This window comes from Dipodomys ordii, unplaced genomic scaffold (assembly GCF_000151885.1).
Source record: "Dipodomys ordii isolate 6190 unplaced genomic scaffold, Dord_2.0 Scaffold8, whole genome shotgun sequence".
Lineage (NCBI taxonomy): Eukaryota > Metazoa > Chordata > Mammalia > Rodentia > Heteromyidae > Dipodomys > Dipodomys ordii.
The window spans coordinates 7,776,682-7,790,549 of NW_012267224.1; the positions used below are offsets into that span (position 1 = coordinate 7,776,682).

The window sequence follows — 13,868 nt, forward strand, 5'->3', positions numbered from 1 at the left end:
TAGAACATTTTCTCAAGGCAGACAAAACAGCCTTGAACAGTTCTATAGAAGAGCTCTAGTGATAATGGTAGAATTTAACAAGACAGCATCCTAATCCAAGTCTTCGAAGCATCCCAAGGAAAAGACTTTGGAATCTGGGTTTTTCTAATTATAAAATTGCATGGGGCTGCTTCCTTTCAGGCTGGCCCTCTGAATGACTCTCCTGAGAAACGTGAAAACAATGGAGGAAAAAAGATTTTCCTTGTAAGTGCAGCACTGGGTGCTAAGACAGGAAAATCCCTGTAAGGGCAACAGCAAGCCAGCAGGAATCAGAGCTCAAGCCAGGGTTAAAGGCTTGCGCCTATCATCCTCGTTATCCAGGAGGCTGAAATCTGGGAGGCCAGCTTGGGATGACAAATCTGCAAAACTTTCACTTCTAAATAACCAGCACAATGCCAGACTAGAGATGTGCCGCAAGTGGCAGAGTGCCAGCTATGAGCAAAAAAGCTAGGCGAAGGCTCAAGTCCCTGAGTTCAAGCTCTGATATTGCTCTCCAAACATACACACACACCACCACCACCACCACCACCAATAACAATAACAACAACAACCTTGCCTGTGAGCTAGGTTCTGACTCAGGTACAGGGACTTGGTCGAGTCATAGGAGACTCACACAGGACACCTGACCACCACTTGGCACAACCAGGAGCAGTAAAGATATGTACCTGTCCTGACCTGGGATGAAGTAGAGGGTCAAAAAAGGTTTGATTGTTGTTGTTGTTTTTCCCCTCTGACAATATGAAAACACAAGCTGATCTTCACAGAAAGCAAATGTCAGACTGTACATCATTTTTTGGTGGTCTGAAAACCATCACACCTAGAATTATCTTCAAAGTGAGCCTCCAACCTTGGTATTGCTCCCGAGCTATTGAAGAAGTAAAGAAAATTGACACTGACTGAGCCTCAGATTACTCTCACAGAGCCTTTCTCCACTAACATCCACTTGTGAGTGTGCAGGTCCAAACCAAGGGGGAACGAGGAAAAAAAAATACAGAAACCAATAAACCCATTATCATTTGCTGATGTGAACCACAGATAATCAAGTGCAAAACTGTATAAAAGAATTCAGTAAAGTAATCAGACACAAGTCCACAGATGTAAGAAGCCACAATCAAGAAGAATAGAATGTGCATTATACAACTGATGATATTAAAAGAGTTATAGCTTATTTGGGTAGCATAATACAAAAGTTCTTTTTATTTTTTTATTGTGAAAATACTGTAGAGGGGTTACAATTACATGGGCAAGATAATGAGTACATTTCTTATCAAGCATTGTTGCCTCCTCCTTTGTTTCCCCTTCCCATCCCGCCCCCTGCACTCAATCCCCCCCCCAAGTTGTAAAGTTTTTTTTGACATAACGACTTGTACATCTCATTGTTGCAATTGGTCCACCTGTATCCCTATTTAAACGATTTGTTTTTCCCCTTCCCCTCCACAAATTATACCAACATCAAATACAGTGAAAACAGGGGTTATACTGTGGGGGAGGAACATACAAAGCAACAAAGAAATAATCTTATAAATGTGTTAGAAACAATTGCATGAAAGAAAAAAAAAACATTTGAATACATATCTTAGGGTTCATTTCCCTAACATCAACTTATCTGACCTTTTCTGCTTGACTCAAGACATATACTAGTTATTGCAAATAAGGGAAACTATGGGACCTATGTTTCTTTGGGCCTGGCTTACTTCACTTAATATAATTTTTTCCAAGCCTTTCCATTTCCTAACAAATGGGGCAATGTCATTCTTAAGTTCTTTTTGTTTTATAAAAATAAATGAAAATAACTAAGCAATCTCTGTGTTCAACAAAACCTCCAGGTGATTCTGAGAGAAACTGAACTTGAGAAAAACAGAAATGAAATGTGGTATCTGTAATTTACTGTTAAATACGCTAGCACTGAGAGTAGAACAAAAGGAGGGAGAGAAGGCAAGCTGATGGAGGGAAGGCAAGCTGAAAACTGTTGAAACTAGATGAGATAAAAACACAGGTATTAGTAATAACATTCTCCACCACTTCTGATATTTTCCAACAGAAAAACAAGTTCTCAGACAGCTCATCTCAAAGGGAAAAAAATTTTTAATGACCAACATAACGGGAGAAAATGAAGATATGATGGTGGTTCTTAAAGACATACCTCATGCATCCTTCCCAACACTACCTGAAACAGCCAGCGGTGATGCCAACTGTCATAACCAGTACAGAGCTGGTGACTCAGAAGAGGAATGGGGGAGAGTAAGCAAGCTCTGTGAACAACCCTGTAGACCAGTTAAATCTGAGTCAAGCTGGAAGTGACAGATGATATACCAGGAGGATAACTGGGTCAAAGAGAGACTCTAGGTCCTTCCAAAACTTAATAAAGTCTAGGAAAAGGTAAATATAAAAGAATCCCAACTGTCAAAACAGAGTGATTACTCTGAAATGAATACCCGAAAGAACTATAAAAGTTTGTACATAAAAATGTACTAAATGAGCGGGAGGCCGAGGCTCATACCTGTAATCCTAGCTACTTAAGAATCTGAGATCTGAGGACTTCGGTTCAAAGGCAGCCCAAGCCGGAAACTTTGTGAGAGTCTAATCTCCAATAAATACTCAAAGAAGCCAGAAGTGGCACCATAGCTGAAATGGTAGAGCGCTTGCCTGGAGCAAAAGAAGCTCAGGGACAGTACCCAGGCCCAGAGTTCAAGTCTCAGGTCTGGGGGGAGCACTAACTGAACTTAGAAGTAAACTAGCCTAAGGTGTGTCTTTCATAAAGCAGAAAGCTGAGGCAGAGCACAACAAAAGCATTATAAAACATAACAAATCTACTCCATACATCCGTCCTCATCTTCTGAAACAGATATATACCGGCTTTAGGAAAAAACCCACACCAGTGAATATGGAACAGGCCCTATGTTGCCTGACAAACAACTTTCCAGCTGTTTTTAAAAAAACCAGTAAGATATACCTTTTAGATTTGGCAGTTTGACATGACAGCTTTCAGTATAATCCTAAGACAAGAGACTGCTCACTTGTATTGGCTGGGCTTTATCACAGTTTTAAATAGCAACTACCTCAGTAGTTCAGTTATGAAATTATCCAAAGCAGAATAACTTGTTGGATGTAATTCAAAAATCAATTTAATTATTTGTCCATCTAAGCAATATTCATTTTAGGCTATCTTAGCATAATTTAACACTGAAGTAATTAACTTAAAATGAAGGCTTGCAGTCTGTAATTTGTTTTGGCTACATTAATAAACAGAGAAAGGTACAGCCTATCATTTCCACGGAATTGAATAGGATGTCAGTCACCACATTATGGATAATTTATTGAGAATTCCTCCTTTATTTCCAGTCTATACTGAGTAAGCTACTACCATCACCAATTATTTTTATGTTAACTGGTGACAGAAATCTCCTTCAAAATGAATTTTTAGATAAATAAAATACTCCAGAATTTTTAAAAGAATTTCCTTCTTAGCTTTAGAGATAAGAAAGTTAATTTCATTCCCTGTAAAAACCAGACCAAAACTTGCCAATATTTTGTAAAGTCACGCCAAGCCACTTCATTTTAAAAATAAGAAAGGGCCATGTTTAATGATCCTTTAGCTCATGAAATTACATCCATCTCTAGTTCAACAAGACTCTTCCACCTACGGACATACATATCAAGGTATCAGACTGTTCACTGATGACAGCTAAGCGTGCACCGTGGGCATGCCTGAGAGGTAAGCAAGAATTCCTCACATCAAATAGGTATTATCATTTGGCAACATCTTCAATACTCACATTCCAAATGTCATCACAATTATTCTAGAAACTCAAAACATCCCACTTACAGGAAGAACTACTAATCATGCGGCAGCTACCCTGTGATTATAATAATTCCAGAGTCAGAATTTTGCCAGCTCCTCCCAGTGCTAAGAAAACTTTTGACAGGAAACAGCCATGGCCCAATGCAATAGAGAAGCAGAGACAGGACATTAGAAAGTCAGGGTCTCTGAGTTCAGGTAACAATGCTCTTTCATTACCTAGTGAAGTAGCCAGTTTGTCTGAGTCCCATTTACACACACACACACACGCACACACACACACACACACACACACACACACACACACGTGTCAGGGTCTCTGAGTTCAGGTAACAATGCTCTTTCATCACCTAGTGAAGTAGCCAGTTTGTCTGAGTCCCATTTACACACACACACACACACACACTAATCTTCCTTTTATTAATGACCATATTATAACAAGTAAGGGCCTAACATACCAGGGTCATAGTTGTTTTGGGCTTTGTTTTCCTTTCTTAGTGCCATTCTTGGGGTTTGATCTCAGGGCCTTACTCTCTTGCTTGGCTTTTTCACTCAAGACTGGTGTTCTACCATTTAGCCACATCTCTACTTCTAAGGGCCATAGTTTTGAAACTTATTATCAACATCCAAGATATTTTCGGGTACTATACAGGGTCATGGTTGTAATCCTAGCTACTCTGGAGGCTGGGTTGGACCTGGGGATTATTTTATTGAAGTCAGCCCAAGCAGAAAAGTCAATAAGATTTCATCTCCAATTAACCATTAAAAAACCAGGCTAGAGTTATAGCTCGAGTAGTAGAGTGCCAGCCATAAACAACAGTGGGGGATCCTGAATTCTTCAAGCACTGGTACCCAGAAACAAATGTGTAATACCAGCAAATACTGTCCACGCAAAAGAAGAATCAAATAAGTTAGGAAAATAAGCAGACTATTTATCCACTGGCTACGCTAGTGGATCTGGGATATTTAAGCTGTGTTCATCACAGCTGCACCTAGAGGGTGACATGGACCAGAACACGAATGGGCAAAGGCAGCAGGGCTCTTGGGATCTGCTCCCATTCTGGGGCTCACCCAGCTGTGACCCCTGGACAAATGACACATAATTCTCACTGGGTTTCTGCCTTTGACTTGACCCCAGGTTTTTCTTCCCCCGACATTATTGTCTTGTAAGAGAGACAGAAGAAATCAGCATATATAACATTCTCACATAGCTCCACTCATGCAGCTTAATAAAACATTTAACTCTGCCTCTTAAAAATTACTGAGAACTTTAAAAAATGCTGCTCATTCATTATGCAATCTGTGGTGGGTTATTATTTGCCTTAAAGGTTACCATGTTGAAAAATGGAGCTTTATCATGACCCTACTTTGAGTTTTTGACTGTAAATGGTATATACTTCCATAACATTTTGATACGTGTATACATGCTAAAATCAGGGAAAACCTCCTTATTTTCATTATCATTTCATGATAACTTCCATATGTTAATTTGGGCTTCAAAAGACTTCCTAAACAGTCATTTCTCCAGGATATTATGTAAGACAGTAGGCAGTTTACAAGATCTGGGTAACTAAACATCATGTAAAGAAGAACAATGGCTGTGTCAGTAAGACACATTCCAGAAGGCCAAAATACACAGCAATAAGCCCCAGCCTAGAATGGATGCTGCTTTCTTTCTCACTATGTTGGCCGCTGCTGTGTCCCAGTCCCTCAGTGATTAACAACGGGTGGTTCACCTCAGTCTCCCAACAGCATCAGGTCAAGGATAGGCTTTATAAGCACAGACTCAATTCTGTGATAATATCATTTTTGACACCACACGCTACACATCTGAACATGAAAAAGAAATACCTCTTTTGATTTTTCCTCTTTGGTAAATCTTCCAAATTTTTCTATCATTTCAGCCACGAATATGACATCCATTTTATCAGAGAAGTTGGCTGCTTCCACAGTATAAGCCAGCAGTTGCCGAGCTGTGGCTACTGCGTTGGTAAGATTGAGCGGCATCTGCAGAGAAAGGCAAACAGAGCTCTGAGCTAACATCTCCAGACCACATCTCCAGGCTTGAGCTTTCCACTGCTGATACGGTGGTTTACCAACTGTTATTCATCACAGCCTGAAAATGCTGCTTCAAACTCAAAGAAACTGGAATTTTGAAGAACACTAATTTGAAGGACTCATTTTAAACTTGGAACGAAATAAAACAACACCTAAAACCACTCCTAGTAAATACATTACACTATCTACCTCCTCCTCTCAGCTTATCTAAATTCCACTCACGCCTTACTCACTATTGCTCAGGAAAGCCTTTCCCTGGGTCTCCTTGCTGGCAGTGATCAATCCTGTGTCTCCTGGAACTCTGACTGCACAACCACTTTCTGAGTACTTATCTTTACTACTATGCAACCTGGTAATGTTTTATGTCTGCTTATACACTGACATAAACCCTGACTTAGCACCAACCAAGGTGGAAAGGGGAAACTAGTGCTAAGAAGCTGAGTGAGTCATTACAGAATCTGCCTTCCTGTGGTTTACTGTCTGTTAATGTTAACAAAGATGTCCTAATGCAAAAGACAGTAAATAGAAAGGTAATTGAATGGGTATTTTAAAAGACGATTTTTGGCAGAGGATTATTAAAGGAACCCAAGATGTGGCCTTCCACGTGATGTGGGAGGACCGCTAGGAATCAGTGTGGTGGACGCAGATGATCGTGTTGCTTTAGGAGCAGGCATATGACTGGAAAGGATGTAATAAAGCACCTGATCCTAGAGAAAGATAAATCAGCTGAAGAACTTAAATCTTTATACTTAAAAAACTGTGTGTATGGGGTGGGGAAGAACAATGGGGAAGGGGGTAACAAGTTAGACAAGAAATATAATCACTACCTTATGTATGCAACTGTAACCCCTCTGTATATCACCTTTTTTTTAAGTGTGTGTGTGTATGTGTGTGTGTGTAGCATGACTACCATGGTTTTATTCATCACCTCACTAACTAGGTAGGAACATTTTCTAGTTACCTGGTTGAACATGTAAAGAACTCTAGTAACATCATTTGCATACTGGCAACGAGAATAGTCATCATCAGCCCAAAAGCCTCCTCTGTCACATCTGCGCCACGCCTTTCTCTCATCCTGTGGGGTGCCGGGATAGATCCCACTGCCATGGGTGTTCCGGGAACACTGAAGATAGGCTGTAATGCCTGCCAAAGTTCTGGGCCATCTGGAGAGATGAAGACAAAAGGGTATGAGCAAACCTAGAATAAGAGAGGACATCAAGTACAGTGACATGGAGCAGAGACTGAGGATGTGTGCATAGTCAAGAGACAAACCAAGAAGTCGACAAAACTCCTTGAAGATAAGGATCATACAATTACATATTTTTTCTAAAATAAAGTTCTAAAATCTTCTCAGTAGTGTTACAAAGGAACAATGTAACTGCATCATCCTCAGGGAAAAAGAAAAAAAAACTAGAGCAACAGATGATTTTTGTTCACCTGTTTTAGTACACATTACTGCATCCTTGGCCTTTATAACACTAGGCTTTTTGTCCATTAAATAGAATCTGGCCATTTGCATGAGTATGGTTAGGCTATATGACAAACAAAGGGGCAAGACTCCAATCCTTAGCGAGAAGGGCCTCATCTGTGGCTTGGGAAGCTGCAGGATTAAATTAACTAGTTAATGGTCAGTTACTAACTAGTAAGTCTGGTTTACTGGTAAACCCCTGCTTTATTCCTGGAGGCCATGAGTTTGGTACATGTGAAGTAGAGAGGGTCTATATGAGTTGCCTCTAGGAATAAAAAGCTTTGGGTGCTAAGTCTCCACTGGGCCTCCCTGAGTAGAAACAGTATACTTCCACTCCTACTCCTACTGTAGCAGCAGACTGTCTGTGACCCCTCCAGTAACTGAGAAGCCTAAACATGTTTATATTCCAATAAAATTTTATTTGTGGACACGGGGGGGGGGGATGTGGCGCGGGAGGGAGGAAGATGCTACACACGGATGTCTTTTCCCCTAATGATTCACCTATGCCATGTACCTCAGCCTGTATGTTATTTGTGAGTACTTCTCTAGGCCAAGTCCTCTAAGTGCTTCTAGCAAACTTCTGATCAAGGTAGGGTCTTAAAGACCTCTAGCACAGCACATAACAGAATCGATGAGGTAAGAACTACCCACACAAACCTGTAGACATGGCCATTACCCCTTGAGGCAAAGAAAGCTTTATTACCAGCGCTCTAATTCTCTAAAATTGGAAAGGCAATTAAGCATATTTAAAACAAGTTACAACTGGCATATAATAGAGAAGCTGCTAAATTATACTATCAATCACATCAAAATATAATTCATTACCAAAAACTACAAAGACAGATCAAGCAACTAAATCAAATCTTAAAAATGCAGTGAGAGTTCAATTTTAAAACATCTTAAGGAGTACCAAACAATAAATAATTCATTAAGCAGTTAAATATTTTGTTGTTTCTATTTCAAAAACATGTGAAACACTCAAAAATACAAGTCAAATAGAAAATTCCCTTTAAGCATCAGATGATTCACAGAAGATGCTGACTATCACAAAACTACTGGTGTTATCCATTGCACTAAGCAAGACATATAAATGTAGATCAATGTTTTGGGGCTTTTTTGTTTTGAGACAGGTTCTTGCTATACATCAAGGGTAACCTTGAACTTGCTATGTAGTCTAGGCTTGCTTCAAATTCTCAATCCTTCTGTCTGCTTCCTGAGAATGAGGACCACAGGAGTATACTAACCAGGTCATATTACATGGACAGTTAATGCACATTAAATGTTTTACATTGGTGATAATAAATGCTGAATGCTATATGATAATATCAAAAGTCACATAGAGATAATCATCTGTCTGTCTTCCTATAGAAAAACAACAGTAGAAGGCATGCAGAAGTAAAGATGTACTTATTGCTTCTCCTCCCTGGATTGGAGGATTAATATCAAACAGTTGTCTTAATAATAACACACTGGTGTTACAGTCAAGAGGAAGCAACAGAACCCAACAGAGAAAATGCACTCAATCTTGCTACTTAAAAGGGCCATCATTTTTTTTTTCATTTTACCAACTACAAATTCATTACTCAAATCTTGGGAGATAATATTACTAGCCTATCCACAGATGTGTAAAGCAATTTTGGAAGTAAGGAGAAACTAAGGAGTAAGTTGTTAACTTAGACACCTTCCAAACTTCGCACTAAAAACAATTTATCTGATTCTGCTTAACTCAGAATCCAGCAGACAACCCTGGGATCACAATGGCTCTGAATGTTCCAGGCTCCTAAAGGCTTTTATTTATCCAAGCCCTTCTCATTTAACAGAAATGAATAGGGGAAGGAAATTAGATATGCATCTCTCCAATTATGATGTCTAATCAACCATCAGTAGTTAGAGATTTGGCAATACAAAACTCTCCAAAGTTCATTTGTAAAAGACTCCTGAAACAAAGGCCCTATCATTAACCTGTCTGAATCCTCCACTGTATCAACAGAAGATCAAAACTACTGTTCTAAAGTGGTAGGTTCAAACTCTTACAACAAAGGCATTTCTCAGAAATATCTCTTTCAGAGATTCCTGTTAACAGGTCTGAAATAAAGTTCAGGCATCTTTTCATTCTAAAAGAAAATCCTTGGAGAAACACATACAGATACTGACAGATAGACAAAGACAGACACAGATACAGACACATACATATATACATGCACACATGCACACAAATATCTCATTATTTATTCCTGAGAACGGGAGTCCATTTATATGCCTTTAGGAATAACAGAGGCAGGGGAAATCAGACTTCTCCTTCTCACTGACCTGAAATCACCTTTGTTGTTTACCACCCTCTCTGGCGGGCAATACTGTGCAGAGCTTTCTAACACCACAATATCCACAGTTCTCGTATTGTTACCACGTTTGGTCTGGACATGGCAGCCCCAATTTCCCGTAGATCCAGCCTGAATATTAGAAATGGTTAGGGCACTGCATAAAAAAAAATAAAAGGAAAGAAAGAAAATGTGATTAGGCAAAAAGAGAGATACTGTAGGTTTCAATTATTCATTTGCCAAATATGTCTGAATGTACACAGAGAGCCAAGTACTTGCTAGATAGAAAAAGGAACCAGAAACATACTCATTACCTTACTCATGTAACTGTAACCACTCTGTACAGCATCTTTACAATAAAATAAAATTTTTTAAAAAAAGGACAACCAGTACACGAAAGGAGCCTATCCTTTAAGTCACACAGGGAGGGAAGAGGTCCACAGAACGCAGTGACAAGGGCAGTGAGGAATGAGAATCAAGATCAAGGTTTCACAGGTGTTAGACTACACTTCTGGTGAAGGTGGATAGGGTTGGGGGGAGGGGTAGTAAGAGGGAAAGCAATAGGAGCAGCTGGTAGAACATGTTTCCTGCAAAATACCACCTTACCAAAGACTGAGTAACATATTCAAGCCCAAAGAAAATACTATTATGAAGTATGTAAATTACTATTATGTAGTGCGTAACTCAGAACATATTCGAGGTGAAGCATTTTGTGGAAAACGGGTAACATGAGAAACAACCAGATAAATCTATACAAAGACTTAGTAAATGACCAACTAATGTTTTCACAAAGTAAGTTTCTAGGTAGAGCATGTTTACGTTTATAAAATAGCTGTATTTCTACTGTCAGTAAATCCCATTTTCAAGATCAAATTATAATTCTCTAATAGTAAAGAGAAAATGTCAAAACCTTCAATTAACCTCTACTCTTACAAAGGACCCCATTATGCCTTGCTGTTAGACCTACACAAATGATAAGAAATAATTAGACATAAAGCGTGTAGCATTTAATTACCTTATAAAAGTATGTATTGAGGTTAATACACATTTGTCTGGTCCCCTAAATCACTAAGGACTACAACAAACATGCAAATAAAAACGGAACCATCAAAAAACAATTATCTTTACTATGTTAGGAAAATGAGCCAATAACTTAACAAATATTTTCAAGACGGAGAGACAAAAAAAGATTTGATAAGTTATACAGCCAGAAAGCTAATCTACATTCTACTTCCTGTAGCTGTATTAAACTACAAAGAAGTATACAGAAATTCTGACAAAGGGAAAAATCTTTCCTTGACCTAGAGGTTCCCAAACTTTCTCAGGTCCAGTGCCTTTACTGACTGACACTTTAACTTTCATGGCACCTCAATCCCAAAAAGGTTTTTCCATGGCAGCTGCAATTAAATCTTAAAATTTAAACCTTTAACCTTAAAACTGTGTACCTAAGTGGAACTGTGTGGTTCAAGTGGTAGAGTGTTAGCCTTGAGCAAAAACAGCACCCCAGCTCTGAATTCACTCCCCCACCCCCACAATGGCACAAAATAAACAATAACCACCCAAAAAAAACCCTGTATCTAGCCAGGAGTGATAAGATACAACTCATAAGTCTGAGAAAGAAGGATCACAAGTTCAAGTCCAGCCTGACATACACAGGGACATGCTGTCTCAAACACCAAACAGACACAACCCAGTGCCAGGGGCTCATGCCTGGAGTCCTAGCTATTCTGCAGGCTGAGATCTGCTTGCACATAAAAGCATACAAGATGTCATTTCCAATTAACATGCAAAAAGCTAAGCTGTAAATGTGGCTCAGTGGTAGAGCACTAGCCAAGCAAGCAGTAGCCAAGCAAGCTTTGAGCAAGCAGTAGGCCCACAGTTCAAGCCCCAGTACTGGGGAAAACATAGTAGCTATTCGAAAAATATAGTGGCTATATATATATATATATACATATATGTATATATATTTAATAAAAATAATGAAATTGCAAAAATAGTGTTTTTCTTCACTTGTACTTAAGCACAATGACTTCCAAATGGGATCTGACTGTCTGTTGGGTATTCCGAAAATACAAAAACCTCACGTTCAGATCAGATGCTTCTTGCTCACTGTGGTTTTCAAACAATCCTCAGTGTGGACTTAGACTCCATCAGAGGGAAGCAGCATGGTGCTAGCAGTCATGGACAATTACTAAGGATAGGAGTTCCACTTGAATCGAGATCAGCACGATCTCCTCAAACTCTCCTATAACATCTCTGAGGCTCCACTGTGGTGTTCCAGGGCCTGCGAGGACCCTTTGGAGATCATGACTATTATGTATTTTGCAAACATTTTTTGTGGCTAAGTGTTAGCAAAACTTTGAATGCCTAGAAGCAATCAATGCAACCAAATTTCTAGGAATAATCCAGATAGCTGCTCTGGAGAGTTAAAGAGATTGAAGAAAAAAGAAAAAGCCACTATTTTTTGATTTTCTATCAAAATCACAATCGCTATGCTGAAAATGAACTATACAACTTGTGGGTGGGGATGGGAGGGAAAAATGGAAGAGAGTGAAGGAAAGGGTGACACTGTCTAAAAGACTTGTACTCTTTACCTGACTTTTGTAACTGTAACCCCTTTGTACATCACCTTAATAAGAACAATATTTTTTTTAAACACACAATCACTGATGTACATGGATGAAAGATCAACTACTGAGGAGACCATTCAGGAGCTAGCATAATCTCACATTGTCCTCCTTACTGATAGCATATATCCTATCTCAGCATTACTCTGGGGTTTGCTGGGGAGAGGATTCCAAAGACTTCATCTAAAAGGTTTCCCCTTTGGTCAAGTGTCTCTACCAACAACATTAGGCTAAGCTGTTATTTTTTATTTGGGGGAGGAGACTTGAACTCAAGGCCTGGGTTCTGTCCCTAAGCTTTTTGTTTTTTTTTTTTTTGGCTCAAAGTTAGAACTCTACCACTTGAGCCATAGCTCCACCTTTGTTTTTTTTTTAGTAATTAATTTAAGATAAAAGTATACAGTTTCATGCCCTAGCTGGCTTCAAACTGTGATCTTCAGATCTCAGCCTCTGGGTAGCTATGATTAAAGGGCATGAGTTACTGGCATCTGGCTTAATTGTTATTCTTAAAAGTAAAAATTTTATACTGGTATAAAGAATTCAGCTTAACTAAGAATAATCTACAGAAAGGAATTTTTAAAGTAAAACCATTTACTTGGTGTTCCAAATTTAGACATTTAAATTAATCACAGCTCTTTTGCTGTTGTATTGTCAATTAAATTATCTATAATTGTACTGCTTAAAAGTGTATAATTTGATTAATTTGGACATATGTATATGTCTACAATTATCAGCACAGTAAAAATAATGAAACTGAATTTATCATCTGTAACCATCTTATTCCCTAATAAGGGAATTCTGCTTCAGGTAATGGTCAGGCAGCTCACAAATAAGAAGCCACTTTTCCTGCAAATAGAAATTACAATCTCTAGCAAACTGATAACTTAATTTGGACACATGGGAACTCAAAAGCAGGCAGAAACAAAAGAAGAATCAACACTAGGAAGAAGGATTGCCACATTCCCTTTATAATGACTTCCATCCAATGGCAGGCTCCCCTTAAACAAAAATTCCGTATCTTACAAGCTTGAAAAGTGAGGATAGAGGTAAGAAGGAAACTCACCAGAAGCCCAGACCCTACACACAAAATCCACTTGGATTTCTTACGGATAGCTGAACTATAAACACAGGTAAAGAGAAACCAAGATTTAGATGCCACATAGCAAACAAACAAGAGCAAGGAGCCTGAAGTCTGACAGCTAACTTCCCGGCCAAACTAAACTCAGCACTCTTTGAAATACAACAGAATCCAGAGCCAAGAGTCAGTAAGCCTTTTCATGGGCCAGACAGTAAATGATAAAGACTTTCTAGTTAAGGAACAACATAAAAGATATTATGTAAGTACTTCTATAACCATTTAGAGTGCAACCATTTAAAATGGCATGTAACAATCTTAGCCCAGAGACCCATGGAACAGATTTAGCTCATACACTGTACTTTTGCCAACTTTTCCAATATGGTGAGTGTATATATAGTAAAGTATCAGCTATAGTCAAAAGAAAAGTAGTCATGGTGAGTGTATCATCATGTCTGAGATATGACCCAACATCACTACTAGACAA

At 38.9% G+C, this 13,868-nt stretch overlaps 1 protein-coding gene across 1 annotated transcript in view; it reads right to left on the reverse strand.

The window, feature by feature from the left end:
- Nucleotides 1-13,868, reverse strand: part of Adgra3 (adhesion G protein-coupled receptor A3) — a 72,996-nt gene that overhangs the window by 36,387 nt on the left and 22,741 nt on the right. Inside the window, exons 8-10 of the mRNA XM_013008895.1 lie at nt 9,675-9,839; nt 6,858-7,059; nt 5,690-5,845 (exon numbers count right to left, since the gene is read on the reverse strand). Of these exons, the coding sequence (XP_012864349.1) occupies nt 5,690-5,845; nt 6,858-7,059; nt 9,675-9,839 (523 nt within the window). The remainder of the gene's footprint in view (nt 1-5,689; nt 5,846-6,857; nt 7,060-9,674; nt 9,840-13,868) is intronic.